Source organism: Camellia sinensis, chromosome 9 (genome assembly GCF_055761805.1).
Source record: "Camellia sinensis isolate YWXY chromosome 9, ASM5576180v1, whole genome shotgun sequence".
NCBI classification, from domain to species: Eukaryota; Viridiplantae; Streptophyta; class Magnoliopsida; order Ericales; family Theaceae; genus Camellia; species Camellia sinensis.
In genome coordinates, this window is record NC_138969.1 from 40,831,586 (window position 1) to 40,849,869 (window position 18,284).

Below are 18,284 nucleotides of genomic sequence, written 5' to 3' on the forward strand. Positions count from 1 at the left end.
GGACGCATTCATGAGATAAGTACGAACTTGAAGACATTGAGCATATGCTTAAATGTTTTAAATAAATGACTATATGCTATATGCTTTGTGAATAACTTGCATTGTGAATTACTTGGATACGTATACTCTTTTGTAAATGCATATTTGTGAACATTTTTGAATAAAGAATAATGCAAGTTTAATCAGATAATGGTGAGAACAAGAGGTGATGAAATAGAGGAGTCCTCTACTGCCAGAATGGATAGGATGGAAAGATTGATTCAGGAAATGGAAGAAACATTGAGGCAACAACAACAGTGGCAACAACAATGGCAACAGCCACACCCTCCACCTTCATCTCCAGCACCACCTGTGCCAGACCTACATAATGATGACCAAACAATAGCTCTCACCAAAGAGTTCAAGAAAATGAAACCGCCATAGTTTCATGGAGGATTGGATCCGTTAAAGGCAGAGGCATGGGTACTCGGGATAGAAAAATTGTTTGAGGTATTTCCTTGTCAAGAAACACAAAAGGTATTGCTAGCCACCTTTACACTAGAAGATGAAGCGAGAAGGTGATGGATGTTAATGCATGAGGATCATAAAGACATTGGCTAGACACGATTTCTGGAAATTTTCTACGACAAATACTTTCCACAATGTGTCCGCGATAGGAAAGTGTCGGAGTTTATGGAACTCAAACAAAATAACATGACAGTAGTCGAGTATGAAGCCAAGTTTACTGAATTGGCCAGATTTGCTCCACATATGGCAGACACCGACTATAAGAAGGCAAGGAACTTTGAAGGAGGCCTTCAAGACGATATCTTAGACAAGGTGAATGTGTTAAAGCTAGAAACTTATATTGATCTATTGGATCGAGCCATAATATCATAAGCTAATATAGCCAGACAAGCCAAATCATCAACTGACTGGAAAAGCAGTAAAAGACAAGGTTTCTTCTCAAAGAAGAGATTATCAAAGAAACAGAATACGGGCACCTCAAGTACTTCTAATTCTTCCAGACATACATCTCCAATGTGCAATATTCGTAGTAAAAGGCACCGCGGAGTTTGTTACCGTGTGTCAGGAGCTTGCCTTAAATGTGGTAAAATGGGGCATATGGCAAGAGATTATAATCAGAACAATGGGAAGTTAGCTGCTAGCTCAATTGCATCAATCCCAAAATCGGGAAATACTACAAGGCCTACTACTACTGGAAATACTGTGAGGCAAGGGAGAGTATTTGCGCTTGTTCTAGGTGATACACGGAACACAGAAGCCGTTGTCTCAGGTACCATCTCTATATGCAACCAGGATGTTTTTGTACTAATCGACTTCGGATCGACACACTCTTTTGTAACTTATGCATTTGCATCTAGATTGAGTAGACCTTTAGAATCATTGCCATACTTGTTATGTGTGTCTGCTTTATCCAGGGAATCTGTGTTGTGTACATCTATATGTCGATTTTATGATATGCGTATTGGGAATGCTACCTTGTATGTAGATTTATTACCCTTGGACTTTAGATATTTCGATGTAATTCTGGACATGGATTGGCTAACCATCGATTGTGTAACGAAGCGGGCTATATTTAAACCACCGGGGGAGGAAGAAATTGTGTTTGTGGGTAATGGGATAGTGCCTCCACCTTATTTGATATCTGCAATGAAAGCATGTAAATTGATCAAGAAGGGATGCCGGGGTTATTTATGTTGTGTACTATCTGAACAATTTGTGAATGTTGAATTGAACAGTACCCCTATTGTTAGTGAGCTTCCAGATGTATTCCCAGATGAATTGCCAGGAGAACTAGTTGACAGGAAAATAGAGTTTACCATTAAAGTCGTGCCAGGAACTCAACCTATTTCCAAAACTCCCTACAAAATAGTTACTGCTGAAATGAAAGAACTGAAAGAACAGTTGCAAGACTTACTGGACAAGGGGTTTATTCGACCAAGTACTTCACCATGGGGTGCACTGGTACTATTTGTGAAGAAGAAGGATGGAACCTTATGCCTGTGTATTGACTATCATGAATTGAACAAGATAACAATAAAGAATAAATACCCCTTACCCCGTATTGATGACTTGTTTGATCAGTTGCAGAGATCACAAGTATTTTTTAAATTTGATTTGAGATCTGGGTACCACCAGTTGAAGGTAAAGGCAGAAGATGTAGAGAAAACTGCATTCAGAATGAGGTATGGTCATTATGAATTCCTTGTTATGCCATTTGGAGTGACTAATGCCCCCGCAACATTTGTGGATCTTATGAACCGAATTTTTAAACCTTACCTCGATGAATTTGTTGTAGTATTTATTGATGATATTCTGATATATTTGAAGAATAGACTTGAACATGAACAACATTTGAGAATCGTTTTGCAAACACTTGGAGAAAAGAAACTATTTTCCAAACTAAATAAATGTAAATTTTGGTTGGATGAAGTCATTTTCTTAGGGCATGTTATCAACAAGGAAGGGATTTCAGTAGACCCACAGAAGATAGAGGAAATAGTGAATTGGCCCACTCCAACGAATGTAACAAAAGGTCGCCGTTTCATGGGCTTAACCGGGTACTACAGAAGATTTGTGAATGACTTTTCGAAAATAGCTGTACCACTTACTCAACTAAAACGCAAGAGGCAGCCATTTGAATGGAATAATGAAAGAGAATCTACCTTTCATGAACTGAAAACGAGATTGACCACTACACCAGTATTGACATTGCCCACAGGTACGGAAAACTTTGTGATGTTCAGTGACACATCTTATAAAGGTTTGGGTTGTGTATTAATGCAGAATGGAAGGGTGATCACCTACGCCTCTCGGCAGTTGAGGCCACATGAGAAGAATTACCTAACACATGACTTGGAATTCGCCGTAGTTGTATTTGCTTTAAAAATTTGGCAGCATTAATTGTATAGGGCGAAATGCGAAGTCTACATGAATCACAAAAGTTTGAAGTATTTCTATACGCAAAAGGAGCTGAATATGTGACAAAGGAGATGGCTTGAACTAATAAAAGACTATGATATTCATATTCAGTATCACGGGAAAGCCAATACAGTTGCTGATACCTTGAGCAGAAAATCGACGGGGAATTTAGCTTACTTGCTTACTGAACAGAAAGAAATCTTGCTAGATCTCGAGAGAACCGAGATCGAAGTTGTGTTTATACGAACAAGCTGGGTTGATAGCCGCTATTTCAGCTGAACCAGCAACAGTTTTATAAATCAAGCAAAGGCAAAAAGAAGATGAGTTCCTCAAGAAGATAATTGATGAGTTTGAGGCAAACCCGAAATCAAAATTCAGCATTCATGGTGAAGTGTTGAAATTTCATAATCGAATGTGTGTAATATCTTAATAAAGATATGTTCAAGTACGTTATTTTCCACAACATTACTTCTATATGAGCCTTATGGGTCTGTAATTTGAATTATGGATGAATAGTTTGAATGACAGTCTTTTACACAAGACTAATTGAATACGAATGTGATTATAGTCATGAGTATGACACACACATGGATACGAATATGGAAAAGAATAATTGGGCCAAAGGTCGTCTGACATAAACGAATTGGGCCTAAGGCCGTTTGATATGAATGAATGGGCCAAAGGCCATTTGGTATGAATGAATGGGCCAAAGGCCGTTTGATATGAATAAATGGGCCAGAGGCCGTTTGATCTGAATAAATGGGCCAGAGGCCGTTTGATATAAATGATTGGGCTAGAGGTCGTTCGATATGAAATAATAGGCCAAAGGCCCTTTGGCACGAACAAATTGGGCCCAAGGCCGTTTGACAAGAACGAACTGAGCCCAAGGCCATTTGATATGTTTGGGCCTGAGGCCGTTTGATGAATTAGATCGAATCATGAAACGGCCTAAGGCCTTATGATATGACTTCTACAATTTCATTCATGTACTCCTTTATTTTGATATTATTCACTGGGCTATCGCTTACTCTTATTTATGTGTGTGTAGGTGAGAAAAGAGATGTCCAAACCCAGCCCTAGTGAAAGACATGAGAGGAGTCAAGTTTTTGTAGAGTCAGCCCGAACGTCTCACGAATGAGACTTTGTTTTGTTTCTTTTACTTTGATTTCCCTTTTGTTTTTTTTTTTGGTGTAAATGTTGGATCATCATATATATAAGCTTTTCGTTAGGCTGACTATATGTTTGAAAGGTCCTGGACATTTAAGATGTTATTTTTGTCTACATGTGTGAGTTATTATGGAGTGTTTTGCTTTACCATGTAATCATAGCCCATTGGACAAATTTTTTTAAGTCTGCTTCCGTTTTGGCCCCTTATTCTATTGAAAATATGTTTGATCAAGTTTGAGGCCATAGGTAATCCCTTGATCGCTAGCTGGTTATGACCTTAATCTATAGGGGCAGGTTTAGGTCATGACACTCCAGTTTCAACCTCACACCTTCTGAAACAAGCGAAACTTGGGATAGAAACAAATAAGAATGAGATTTTGAGAAAGAGTTTTCAAAAACAACAAACCCAACATAACTTAAAGAGGAACGAGGCGGTTTCACATACCCGGTCATCACACTACGCCTTTAAAGGTTGTGAATGATGAAAAAGTTAATTCATCAGCTATTATGGGTGAAAAAACAAAAGGCCATGAGAATAAAAATTCCATGGCAGAGGGCAATTTCACCAAGGAAAAATATTTTTTGGATTTTCAAAAAATGTTTCGAACCCATTAGTGTGTGAAAGAAAGAAGTGTGATCTTAACCCAAATATGGCTAAAAATGATGAACAACCATATGTTTATGAATTTGAAATTTTTGACATTGTTCAAGATGTCAACATGTATGAGTTTTTAAGGTCGTCTATGGCTTTTGTTATTCAAAATCTTTTTTGGATATGTGGATCACACCAAAACTTGGTTTTAATAAAATGGTTAATGAACCAATATTGTTTGGAAAATATGTTTAGAGATATAATAAAACTTCCACTGTTGGAATTTTTTCTTTTTGTGGGTTTCAAATCTTCAAAATTAGGCCATTGTCAATCAATCCAAATGGCCAAATATAGGCTTATATTGTTTTCCCATTTGGCCTTATGAGTCTAGATATCATATCGATAGTTGAAAATTTTATTAAGAATGTTCATAAGCCAAGTTTAAATTTTACAACTCTTCCAGAATTCAAGTCATCTCATTCTTAAAGAGTTAGGGGACATTATTTGCACTATAAATATTTTTCTTGTCGATTATGGCCTATTGATTGTGGCCAAATCTAATTTTATTGATTATGGATTATCGATTGTGGCCAAATATAATTTTATTGATTGTGGCCTGTCAATTATGACCTGTTCATCATGACCAAATCTAATTTCATTAATTATGACTTATTTATTTTGGTACGTCGATTCAGACCATAAATCATTTTTAAAGGCCTATTATGACCACATTATTATTATTATTATTATTATTATTATTATTATTATTATTATTATTATTATTCGTTTGGTGCAAGATCGTGGTACCAATTTACCAAGGAAGTGGGGTGACATAATTTGTTGTAGCAACGTTTGGTCATGGTGGATCAGTTTGTGACAACATGGTTAGCAACAGTTTGTGGCAATATCAAGCCTATAAATAGGCTAAAAAAGTAACAAGCAAGGGATAAAGAAATCATCAAACTCATCAGAGTCTTTTCTTTATTTTTAGGAGTAGACTACCTTAATTTTTAGGAGTAGATTATCTTAATTTTTAAGTGTAGTTTTCTCTGTAATTTGTGACTTGTAATTCTTGTAAACTTAGATAATTTATCTAGAGTTGTCTTTGTTTATTTGGATATTTCACTCTTTCGATTGTTAATTGTTCCAAAGAAGTCCTTGTATTTTCAAGGCATTTTAGAACATTTACACAATCATCTGATTTTTTGTTTGGTTGTTTGGTTAAAATTGTTGTTAAGTCTCTGTCGATCAAGACTTGGCATAATTTTTTTCGAACATATAATAAATATTTTGATATATTTTTATTATAGTGAAATAATGAATGAATAATCATTTACAACCATATTAATTAACAGTTTAAAAGTTTTAGGGAGATCAAATTATGAATTTGTTTACTATTAAATGACATAAAAAAAATGTTATTTTAACATTTATTCAAAATTGACCAGCAAAGTTGTAAGTAATCTTGTTACACAATGTTGCAAGTAAAAATATGCCTTCATAAGAGCAAGAGAAAATTACATTGACACCCTTGAGATTTGGTCCAATTATGTTCTATTCCTTAACATTCTGGAAATTACATTTCTACTCCTGTGGTTAATAATTTTATTTCACAAACCCCCCTACTTATATAAAACGCAACAACTCCTAAACAAAGGAAATTACATTGGAAAAAAAAATAAAGCAAAGGAAATGAAAAAAAAAAAAAGAAAACAGAGAAAGTAAAGCAAACACAAGAAAAGAGAAAGTGCATGAGTTCAATGTTTTCATTTTGTCTAAATAATTATAATGACAGTGGGTTAGTGTAATTTTCCAAAACTCAGAGGGTGATATGTATTAAACCCAAACCTCAGGGGTATAAGTGTAATTTACCCTTAAAATTATTATTATTCGTTTGTAACACATATCATAATATAACACACCATGAATTATAACCAAGTGATAATTTGTACATTATAGAATTTTTCATTGTTTTTATTTTTTTCAGAAAAAATATTTTGATACAAGTATAATTCATGATTTTTGGTAAATTTGATTAACACAAATGATGATTTGATTTCTGGTTTAGAATACACCCTTTTTTTTTTCTTTTTTTTTTCTTTTTTTAAAACTTGTAAATAAATTATTTTTATGAGCCTTTTATATAGAATCACACGCAGTGACAAAAATTTCCATCAGCTATTAGCAAATTTATTAATTTTTTATTTTAAAAATAAATTTTTGTACATCACACAAGTCACCTATTAATTTTAATAAGTAAAATATTATATTTTTTCATATTTTTGTAATTTTACTGTGCAATTATTTCCCCGTAAAATAAAAAAACTTTGAGATATATATATATTTCCAAGGCCATACATATTTTTCCATGAAAAAATTATTCCTTTATTCTCACATCTTTTCTCTCTTTCCAAAAGTTATTGTTGGTAGTATTGCCAAGTGATGTGTTCCAAAGTGTTGTGATTGGTGGACGGGATTTATAATTTTATATTAGGTGATTGAAAAATAGAATAAGACATAGGCCTCTTTCTGAAAATGGGTTAAAAGTCACTTTCCAGCTTTTAACCCATTTTGGATCACATTACCTCTTACATTTTTTACTCACAAAAACACACACACACACAAAAAAAAAAGGCTAAAAAGTCAACTTTTAACCAACTTCTCAAAACACCCCATAATAGATTGTGATTAATGAGAAATACCACTAGGTGATGCCCAATAGCACCAAATAATTTTTCCTTTCTTACATATTTGACAACTCATTTATGTCTTCTTCTCTCCTTAATTCTTTAGTTTACTTCTTCTCTCTCTTTCAAACCTTTCATCTTCATCTCTCTCTCTCTTAACCCTTTCGTTTCTCTCCCAGACTCATTCCCCCATTTCTCTCTCTCCATCATCTCTGCTTCTTTTTTTCGTTCTCTTTTTCTTCCAATGGTGGTGTGGCGAACAATGGTGTTGGTTGTAACACCCTCAAAAGTAGACATATACCAATCATTCATAAGATCCATAAAACATAGGAAAAGTATTATATTCCATTTATCAGAGTGTTCTTTACAAAAGATGTTACAAAAGACGTTAAATAATAACAACAAAATGGATGCCCTACGGGTTTACAACTTTCCAAGCCAACACTTGGTTACAACAAAAGAGGGTCAAAAGCCCTTTACAATTAAAGCCCTCGGCTTGGAAAAAGAAAATGTATAAACATAACGTAAAACAACGAAACAGAGACTTCAGCCCCAAAACCTCCCAAGCTATGTCCTTTGAGGTGACATGTCACCTGTACCTGAAAATGGTGTCCCAAGTAGGGTGAGCCAAAGCCCAGTAGAGATATGCTAAATAGTATATGAGCATTAACTAAAACATTAGCATTCGATAAATGTCTAATACTTATAATCCATCTTAAACCTTTCTCCATAACCAACCAACATTGGTACCCATATTTCAATTCACATTCAGTTATTATCCAAGTCAATTCGTTGACATAATTCATTATCATATAAACAAGTTAACATGAGACTACAACTCATTCATCAATACTTCAATCATAAACATCATTCAACACTTCATATCTTGCCATTTTACGGAACTACATCCGAGGGAACCGACACCCAAACATATAAATGATTTCGGGACTTTCACCATGGACAATCCGGCCAACTTAATTATCATTGGAGTCCATCCTCTATCTCCTCCCACACAAGATACATATACAATGTATTAAACATGTTGGCATAGACAATGACCCAACAATTCACATAATCTACATTTTAATCCGATCGTCATATTCAATGACATAAACCAATTGATTAGTTTCAATTTACCTAATCATCATACAATGTCTACAACAATCAAGACTATCCTCCACCGATAGCCCAAAATAATTATTTCTAAATAGATAATAAATTTACCAAACAGATAAATTATCAACTTTTCCATAGGTGGGTGATTATTCAATCCAACCACACCATTTAATCACAATCCTTCCCAATTCCATAATTCCACAATGAATTTACTATTTATAAAAAATAGTTATTTAATTCTAAATTAGGGCATTTCCTCCAATTTTCCCAAATATTATACCCATGGCCAAATTCCTTCCATATTACACACAAACCCCAAATTTTAAGATCTCATACACATATGACACCCAAAATGGAAAACCCTCTTTCAAAAATTTCAAATTCAAACCCTAACTTTATTCAAACTTCTCATAGCCCATCATTTATACAAAACAACTAATGTTTATGTTAAAACTCATAAGACGGAGTAGATTATCTCTACCTCGAAGTTAGTAGCTCAAAGGGAAAGAAAAGGAAAACCCAAGATGCTCTAAATCCAAAAAAATTCGGATCAAAACATAGCCCACGCGAAGCTCAAGCTTTAATACAAAGGGACTAGGTTAGAGAACTCCTAGAACAAGATGTATTTCTAGAGAGAGATAGAGTGTAGAAAGAGAGTGTGTCAATTTAGGGTTTTGGAGGAAGAAGTGAATGAAAAAGTGATAAAAAATCTCGCTGCTGCCAACTGATATATTCGAAGCTCCCTTGAGCGACCAAATACAAAAGGACCTCGCTCGAGCACAAAAAGCATCGCTCGAGCGAAAAAAGAGAAGCTTCAGGTCTGCAACCCAGACGCACACTCGAGCGCAACAGTTCTCGCTCGAGCAAAGGAACATAAAACATAGGGCTTGCTCACTTGAGCGCAAGAAGCGTTGCTTGAGCGAAGAATACCAACCTTAAGGTTTTTCAAAGACGCAAACGTACGCTCGAGTGAAGAGGCAAATAACACTGACCTTGCTCGAGTGCAAGAAAGCTCGCTCGAGCGGAAACTGCGTCTGAAAAGAAATCTGAAGACGCTCAATACTCGCTCGAGCGAAGAAGCAAATACCCAGGGCTCGCTCTATCTTAAAAAGCCTCGCTTAAGCGAAGAAGCCAAAACCTAGGCAGCAACCATTTGTTTCAACACACAACCAACCTGTTTCAAACTCACCCAACACATCCTAAAACGCAAATACAAGGAATTTAAGGATGGAGCAAGATAAAGACAACAACATACAACCACTAGACCCGAGTCCAAAATACAATAAATAAAGGGAAAAATCGGGATCGCTATATTGGTGATGAGCGATGGCGTTGTGATGAGTGAAGACGATGGCCGCAGAGAAAGGAAGAAGGAAAGAGAAAAGGTATTTGGAAAAGGAAAAGAGAAAATGCAGGTGAAATGTGAATAAAATATACCTACATATCACATAGTTTCACACCCATTTTTCATTTCCTTTTCCAAATCCTTTTGTAAATCCCCCAACAAAACACAACATAAATGTATATACATCAGCTGTAAACTGTTATCTGTTACAAATCTCTGATCTGTCACTCTCTCTGTTATTGATCTATAATCTCTAAGTGTATATACATGAGCATAATTTGCTATTTTGAACTCTCAATTCCATTTTTCACAACAAACCAAAAAAAAATAAAATCCATTTGTACTATTTTTTCTAAGTTGACCCAACTAATTGCTAAACTATGACTTTTGATTCAGTCGATTTCGAGCTACAAATCGGTCGACACGAGTTACTAACTAATTTTCAAATTTGAATACGTTGGTTCGGTCAACACGAGTTACTAACTAATTTTCAAATATGAATATGTCGGTTCGGCTGACAAGATAAGGGTAAACACGAGCCGAATCAACACGTGAACACCCTTAGCACCGATTAGGGTCGTAAATGAGCAGAGTCGAGCCTAGTGTTAATATGTTTAAACTTGTTTATTAAGATTTTAACGAGTTCAAATTTAATAAAAATTTAGTGAATCAAGCTCGAGCTGAGTTGGTTTAGGTTTGATTTAAATTCGAGCATGTTTAATGAGTGAAATTTATACAATTATATATGTAATATATATAAATATACTAAAAAAAATATATTTTACCAAAATAATAACTATTATTGTAGACACCCCATTTTTGACCGTCCTCAAGACTTGGACGTCACCATTTGAACACTCGGTGATCATCCATGTTTGTGTTCGTCTTGAGTTCCCGGAGGTCTCGGCCACGCGCCTTGCCTCAGGATCTCTCGACTCGGCTGTTTTGTGTTTGGTTTTGCACCAAACACTTGTGTTTTACTTTTGAGGGGCAGGGAGTGGCTTGTGGGCCACCCCCACAACTCACCGGCCATGGCTTGAGGCCACCGGCCATTGTTTTGTTGCCATCGGCCATATGTTTGGTCGGTCGGCACTCTTTGTGGTCGGTCGACCATGTATTTTTCCATTTTATCATTTTTGGCTGGCCGACCACTGTGCATCTGCTTTTGCAAATATTTTTATGCCAGCTATGCTAGCTGGCATACACCTTGCACCCCCTCCATACACGTGTATGAAGGGATTTCACTCATGCTTAGATTGTTTTGTAAGCTTTGCAAGAGTGATCCTCTATAAGAGGAGGGCTTCTCCTCTCTCCTCAAGGGTTAGAGGGTTGAGTTCCAGAGGTCTGGATTAGGGTTAGCCATAGTGTATCTATTCTATCTCTATATCTCCTTCTCTTTGTGTATAAGTGTGTGTTTGTCCTTACTTTTGTGCACAAACACCTAGTTTTACACCTTATCTTGGTTGCTGAGGAGCCATTAGGTTGTTCTTGAAGTTTTGAGCTAAGGAAAGCTGCTGGAGTGCTGTTCTTGAAGGGGTTTACAAGGGTAAGAACTTTACCTTTAAATACCCCATTTTTGCATAGTCTTTTTGCCTACCTTGCATCTATTTTTGAGCTTAGTGTATAACATATAAAAGTTTTGTTTTTACTTGCTTAAAATAGTTGTTTAAGGTTGCTTTGAGCTTTGGGGTTTTTTGACCCCTCTTAGGCCTTGTTTGGCCCCCATTTTGTGATATTTTGGTGAGCTCCGGGACCACCTTGTTTGGGCCTCCTCACCACTGAAATCTTGAGGGATTTCAGTGGTGGGGATGGTGCTTTAAGATCCTAAGAAGGAGAGGGCCATCCTCTCTTCTTGTTGCCTTCAAAAAGTGCCATTTTAGCCTCATGTGTGAGCATCATTTTTAAGTTCATGTTGGCCATGTCTTAAGTGTTATTTGTGCTTATTTTGTTATGATATAGCACTGTTTTTAGTTGGTTTAGACACGCCATGCATGCTTAGCATACTTGTCTTATAATGCCATGAATTTGCCTTAACATGCTTTCTGCTTTGAGCCTTGTTATAGCATGATTTTGGCCAAGCTTTGTGAAGCTTTTATGCATGATTTAGTACGCTTTAGCTCTGTTTTTAATTGCTTTGGCCATGCTTGACATGCTTTGTATAGCCACCTTGCATTTTGGCTTGCTAGCCTCGGGTGTGTGAGTGTTTAGCATGCATTGCTTAGCTTGTTTCAGTGGTTTGGCACCACTTATAGCATCATTTCAGTCCCAATGGTATGCTTGTATGCTTGCATTTGATCCTCCCTTAATGCTTCAAAAGGTTGTAGTCTTGTGCTCCATGTTTGGCCTCTTTCGTATGCTTCCATGCGTAGGCCACTTAGATGCTATCTAGGCGTGTCCTTAGCTTTGTTTGGGTCTGCCTTGGGACTATTTTAAGTCCTCTTAGCCTTGTGAGGCTTGGTTGGCATGGCCATGGTTTAAGCCCCTTAGCTTACCATTGAGTTTCGGACATCGTTGCATGCTTAGTTTGTCTTGTTTACTTGGTTTGACACCTTTTATAAAATGATTTTAGAGCTTAGTATGCATGCCATTAGTCCATGATTATCTCCCTTTAAGTGTGCTTAAGAGTTGCCTTTTGATGCTTAGGAATTGGATCATGTATGCATGCATGTTTGTATGTGTTTCGGCTCTCATTTCCTTGGCATTTGGCCACTGTTTTGGGCTTAGTAGAGGGCTGCCCAAATTAGTTTAAGACCATTGTTCGCATGTTGTTGCATACTCACCTTGTGTGTCGTCGCATACTTGGCCTATTGCACATTGTTGCATGCTTGAAACACTTTGCATTTGGCATGCATTCCCCTCGGCTAAGTTGCTTACATGGTGCCATATGTCTTGCACACTTGCATGTTTAAAATTGCATCTTGCATGCTTGATTAGCTTGCATACTTCACATGCTTGTTTGCTTAGGTTGTGTGCCTAGTACACGTTGCATATTTGTATGCTTACCCTCATGCTCATGTTGCATGCTTAGCTCGTATGCTTAGGTTGCATTTGGCATGCATGCCTTGCCCCTTGAATCACCATGATAGAGGTTGGGCCATTTGTTTGTTTGGTTTGCATTACATTTGAAATCAAAACGCACAACTTGGCCTCTTTGGCCATCACGCATTGAAATGCGCGATTGGTGGCTCGAGGGTCGAGGACCATCCTCCTCTGAGTCATGAACATGATAAGGAGGGTGTTGGTGCACACATTTGCTTGAAATGCATTGCTATGCCATGTTTGCCCTCTGTTGCTGTCAAAACAGGTTCTGCAGGAAGCTTTGGCCGGTCGACTACATCAAGTGCCGATCGACCAATTATGGATGGCTGATAACTCCATAGATGGTCGACGACCACTTCCATTTGGCCGGTGACCATTCCTCATGGCCGGTGGCATTCCCCAGCGTTCATAAGGTGTACCTTGGGAATTGTGCCATTTTCAGAGGAGCAGAGCAGAGAAAACAGAGGCAGCTTGTGCATGGCATTGGATTTCCAGGCAAAGCCAATCCGAGCATACGTGCATCCCTCTTCCTGAGGCCCTTTACTGCTTTCAGTAGCTTAATTGATTTGTTAATTAGTTAAGTGTTGTATAATTTAATTAATTAGCTTGTAGGTTAGTTAATTTGTATTATTCTTTTGGTCCCTCCGAGCGAGGGCGAATGTGTAATAAGTGTGGGTGCGTGTGTGCATGTCTTCCAATCCCTATTTCTTTCTCCCTTTTACTTACATGCTTTTGATGGTTAGTATTAGGGCATATTCAATTTAGCATACCTTATGCTATGCATGCGTGCATCATTTATCAGTATTGCATGCACCGGGCTCGGCTCATCATGCTAACTGCATAATATTTCAAATCTGACTTGAATACATTTTACTTGTTGCATTTCACATGCCATCCTAGGATTAGCCGAGCCTATTCTAGATTGCATTATTGCCTGTGATGCATTAGCCATTTAACATGGACTTGGATCATACATTTGATTGCTAACATGTTCATTGTTTTGGCTTAGAGTACACTGTAAGTGTTTTATGCTTTAGCATCTCGCATGAGTGTGAATGTTAACATGACAGCATGCTTACCATATGGCTATGTGCTTATGTGATATTACTGCCTGAATGCCTGTGGGTGAAGGTTGGATTACTTGAGTTGGAACAACTCGTTGAAATCCGTATTTTAGCCTACTTGCGAGTAGCAAATTTCAAACCATTTTCGAACAAACGGATATGCAATGCTTTGTTCCAAATTAGGCGATCTAGTCTATACTTTTGTGTTGTGCGCATGACATAGTAAGATTAGCTAATTAATCGGAATATGAACGCATAATGTCTTCAAAACTAGATATCATGTTTAGTAGAGGCCGATCTTCGGATCGGGTGAGCGGGGGTGCTCATAGCTGACCTTCCCCAATCGTACCCAAGTTCCCGAGCCGAGGCAACTTTGGTGATGACGGACACGTGGCCTTAGACAAACGAGTCAAGGTTTCCTAAATTCTCCTAAAATAAAATATTTAGGTGGCGACTTTGTATTTGGCCAAGTAGTCCATGTTTGACACTTCTTTCAAAAAAATCTGTTTTCAAAAACGATTTGCTGGATTTGGACTCTTTGATGATTCATCGGTCTTGCGTTGCACTCTGCGAGATTAGATACAGGACCGTGACTTTGAGTCCTGAATTGTAGTAAGCCTAAATGAACAAATCAGGATTTCCCTCCCAGGGCGTTCGAGGACGTCTACAATTATATAAATGTTTTTTTTATAGATATTATATACATTTTACATTTTAAACTATATAAATAACATATTTATTTTATTTTTTATGAATATTTTTACATTATTTAATATATAAACAATATATTTATTTTATTTTTAGTGAATGTTAAACGAGTCAAATTTTAGAATGTTTAGATTTGTTTATTAAGATTTTATTGAATTCAAGCTCGAGTCTATTCACGAACAATTCTGTTCATTTGAAACCTCACTTCACGTGTGAGGTTCACAAACTCGTTGTAGATTTGGGAAAGTTAAAATTGACATAATTTTGAGACTATTTTTCATAAGTTTAACATCAACATTATTATATTATAGGATAAATTATAAATATACTTTATGAGATTTATTTAAAATACGGATTGTTCCTGTAATAACAAATGACTGTTTTTATTAATAAATTATCAAATCAATTACTAATTTTTAATGATGTCAAAAATATATTTCAATTAATAATTTAAGTAATTTTATTATCGTATAGGAGAGCACTTGGAAATTTTATTTTATTTTATTAATTTTGTTAAATAAAAAATTATGACAATAAAGTATTTGTGTCAATGCCCAATTTTCAAAGGTTAATTAGGTAGAATCTAATTAACCTAATCGTGAGATTTTAAAGTAAAAATTCCCATTATTACTTAATTCTTTCTCAAAAATCGATTTCCTTAGCCGATTCTCATTCAATTATGAAGATTAGGTTTTTCCTTATAAAACAGTCCATTATCCCTTTAAATACTCTAAATGGGAGAAAAAATTCATGTTTAAAAAAACTCAAATAATTTATAAAAAATTCATTAAAAAAAAAGTTTCAATTATTGACCAAAAAGAAAAATTGAGGTAGTCATATATACGTCACAACTTATTGGCTCTAACATAAAATTATATAATTAAATAATTTTTTTTAAAAATAAATTAATTACATCGCATAATCATATAACAACTTCAAATGGTTGTATCACTCTAATGGTCCACTAAACTAGACATAAATGTTAATGTTGTATTTTAATCCGTACATAGTGGTTTCAATTGTGTTGCATTATCAATTTTTTTTAAAAAAAATTAGTGAATATTATTTTTTTTTTTCCATATTTTTACATGATGGAACGTGAGAAAGCTACTTCTAAATTTTCCAACTATCCTGAAAAAGCAAACTATTCATATCACGCCATCATGATCATGATGATCTAATGTATAAGGATCAACTTACACAATTTACAAAGGAAACCTGTCGTTTAAGAACTTGTGTTTTACGTGGTAAATAGTTACATTATGAAGCCAACATTCTGAACTTTACAAGTAAGTGCTACAATGTTATCTTTGTGTTATTCAAATTCATATATATACATATATATATATATATATATATTTAAATTATTCTTTTATAATCATGTATATACAGTAAGGTAAGACAAATTTGTAATAATTATTTCTTTTTTTTTAATAATCATCATTCATTATGCCATTATATAAGGTTGCCTTTTTTCATTATACTTATTATTATGCAGTTTAAATTCACAATTATTTTATACAATACTGCTTAATGAATTCATCTTCATTTAGTTCACTATCTGTTTGGACTCTGTGGTTTAAATTAAACAAAAGAGACAAGTAGGTTGTAATAGATAAAAGAGATAACTGTTGAAAACTTTAAAGTATGGAGGGTATAAGGCAATAGATTTAGTGGATAATTTTTTGTTGGTGAGAGGTACACCTTTTGTGAAATAGTTTGGTGAAAAATTCTTTTGTTGTTTGGAAGGTTATTTTATTTCCAATTTTAATCCTTAATTTATTTGCTGACTTTTTTATCTGTTTGACTTTTCTTTGACTATTTGTTCAAATTTATATCTATCTATTTAAATTTTTTAACCTATTTTTTTTATATGTTCAAATACACAGCATTTTCAAACTTTTTATATCTATTTGTTCCTTTCTCCACTTCTCTTTTCTCTCTCTATTATTTGTTGAAATTTCTCACACCTTTTTTTCTTCTTATTTTTAACATATCTGTTGAACACAAAACTAGAGAAAAAAGAGTATTATTTGTTGAAATCCTAATCCCAATGAAAACAACAACAACATATGAGGAAATGAATACACTAAACCAATCAATAAACTAAGTCACTATCTGTTGCAATCATCATCATCAACAATAACAACAACAGTAACATCTCTCTCTCTGTTTCTCTCTCTCCCACTCTCTCTTTTTCTCTCTCTCTGTAGGAATGAACAAAAAAGAGGACAAAGACCACTAGATATGCTCTGACCTACCAAAACCAAATCTTGAACAATCAAGATCAGATCCAAGGTATCTCAAAAAATCAATCCATGCCTCAAATCTGTACATTTACAAAGCCATATGTATTCTCATGAACTCGACTGTCGTAGCGATCAAATCAATTGATCTCAATTTGATCTCCACCACCACTGTACGGCAGGGTGATCATCTCATGGAAGTGGACCGGGATGGAGAAGAGTACAATCCTCGAAGAAGAGGGTTTTGGTCGTTTCTCTATTTCGAAGCATTCTCAATACTACAAAATTATAAATAGATCATACTTTGACAAATGAAAATATCTCACTTTTATTGGAAGTATCACTACTAAAAAAATGGCCTTTTGCTACCATTTAATTTGCGACCACCTGATTATCAATCGCAAATGACTAATTTATTCTTTACTTTCTTTGATTTAATTTCCCCATTTTATGTTTACCCTAGGCGTTCACAAGATCATTCTCTTCCTCACACGCGTTCTCGTTGTCTCTCTCTCTCTCAATCTTACAGTGGTATGTATGAGTCAAGATTCCCTCCTTGCATTTTCTACTTGCAGGGCCATTGGGCCCTTTTTTAGGTCCAATTTTGATAATCCGAACCGTTCATATTTTAAGATTTGTTTAGTATATCATACTTGTAAAAAATCAACTAGATCGGATATCAAAAAGCATGTGATCGAAAAACTGTTTATTAAATTCTTTAAAAAAATAGTTTTTAGTTCAAGTTTTCTGAACACATGCTTTCTGATATCCGATCAACTTAATTTTTTACAGGTATGATATACTAAACAAATCTTAAAATATGAACAGTTCGGATTATCAAAATTAGGCCTAAAAGTAGACCCAATGACCTTGCAAGTAGGAAATATAAGGAGGAAATGTAAGGTGGGAATCCTGACTCGGTACGAATCTCTTAGGTTGCGTTTGGTAGAATTTTGTAAATATGATTTGAGAGTATGAGTTGTATTTTGAGTTTGTGAGTTGTAGAATTATGATTTGAGTGTAAAAAATTTATTTGGTTATGGTCTTTCAATAGAGTGCTGAATTGAGTTTTGAATTGAGTATGGAATTGAGTTTTGAAAGTTTGATTTGACATGTGAAGTAAAAAAACTTGTTTGATTATAAGCTTTGGAAAGAGTTTTCAAAAATTAATTCAAATTGTTATAACTCATAACAAAACACACTACTTTCACACTATTGAAAATTCTGATCAACACTAATAACTAAACTCTTTTTAAAATTAAATTAAAAAAAATTTATTCATTAATCAATTTTTTAATTGAAAATACTACAAAGGAAATATTTTTTTTTTCAAAATAAATATTCAAAAAAATTAAATCAAAAATATTTAAATAATCTAAAAAATTTAATAATTAA

At 35.0% G+C, this 18,284-nt stretch overlaps 1 protein-coding gene across 1 annotated transcript; it reads left to right on the forward strand.

Annotated features, from left to right (window-relative positions):
* The first annotated feature begins 1,095 nt into the window (after window positions 1–1,095).
* LOC145799369 (uncharacterized) lies at window positions 1,096–2,907 on the forward strand. Its single transcript, XM_082888931.1, has 3 exons — window positions 1,096–1,607; window positions 1,743–1,875; window positions 2,335–2,907. The coding sequence occupies exons 1-3, from the start codon at window positions 1,096–1,098 to the stop codon at window positions 2,905–2,907; spliced, it is 1,218 nt and encodes a 405-aa protein (XP_082745057.1).
* Window positions 2,908–18,284: the final 15,377 nt, after the last annotated feature.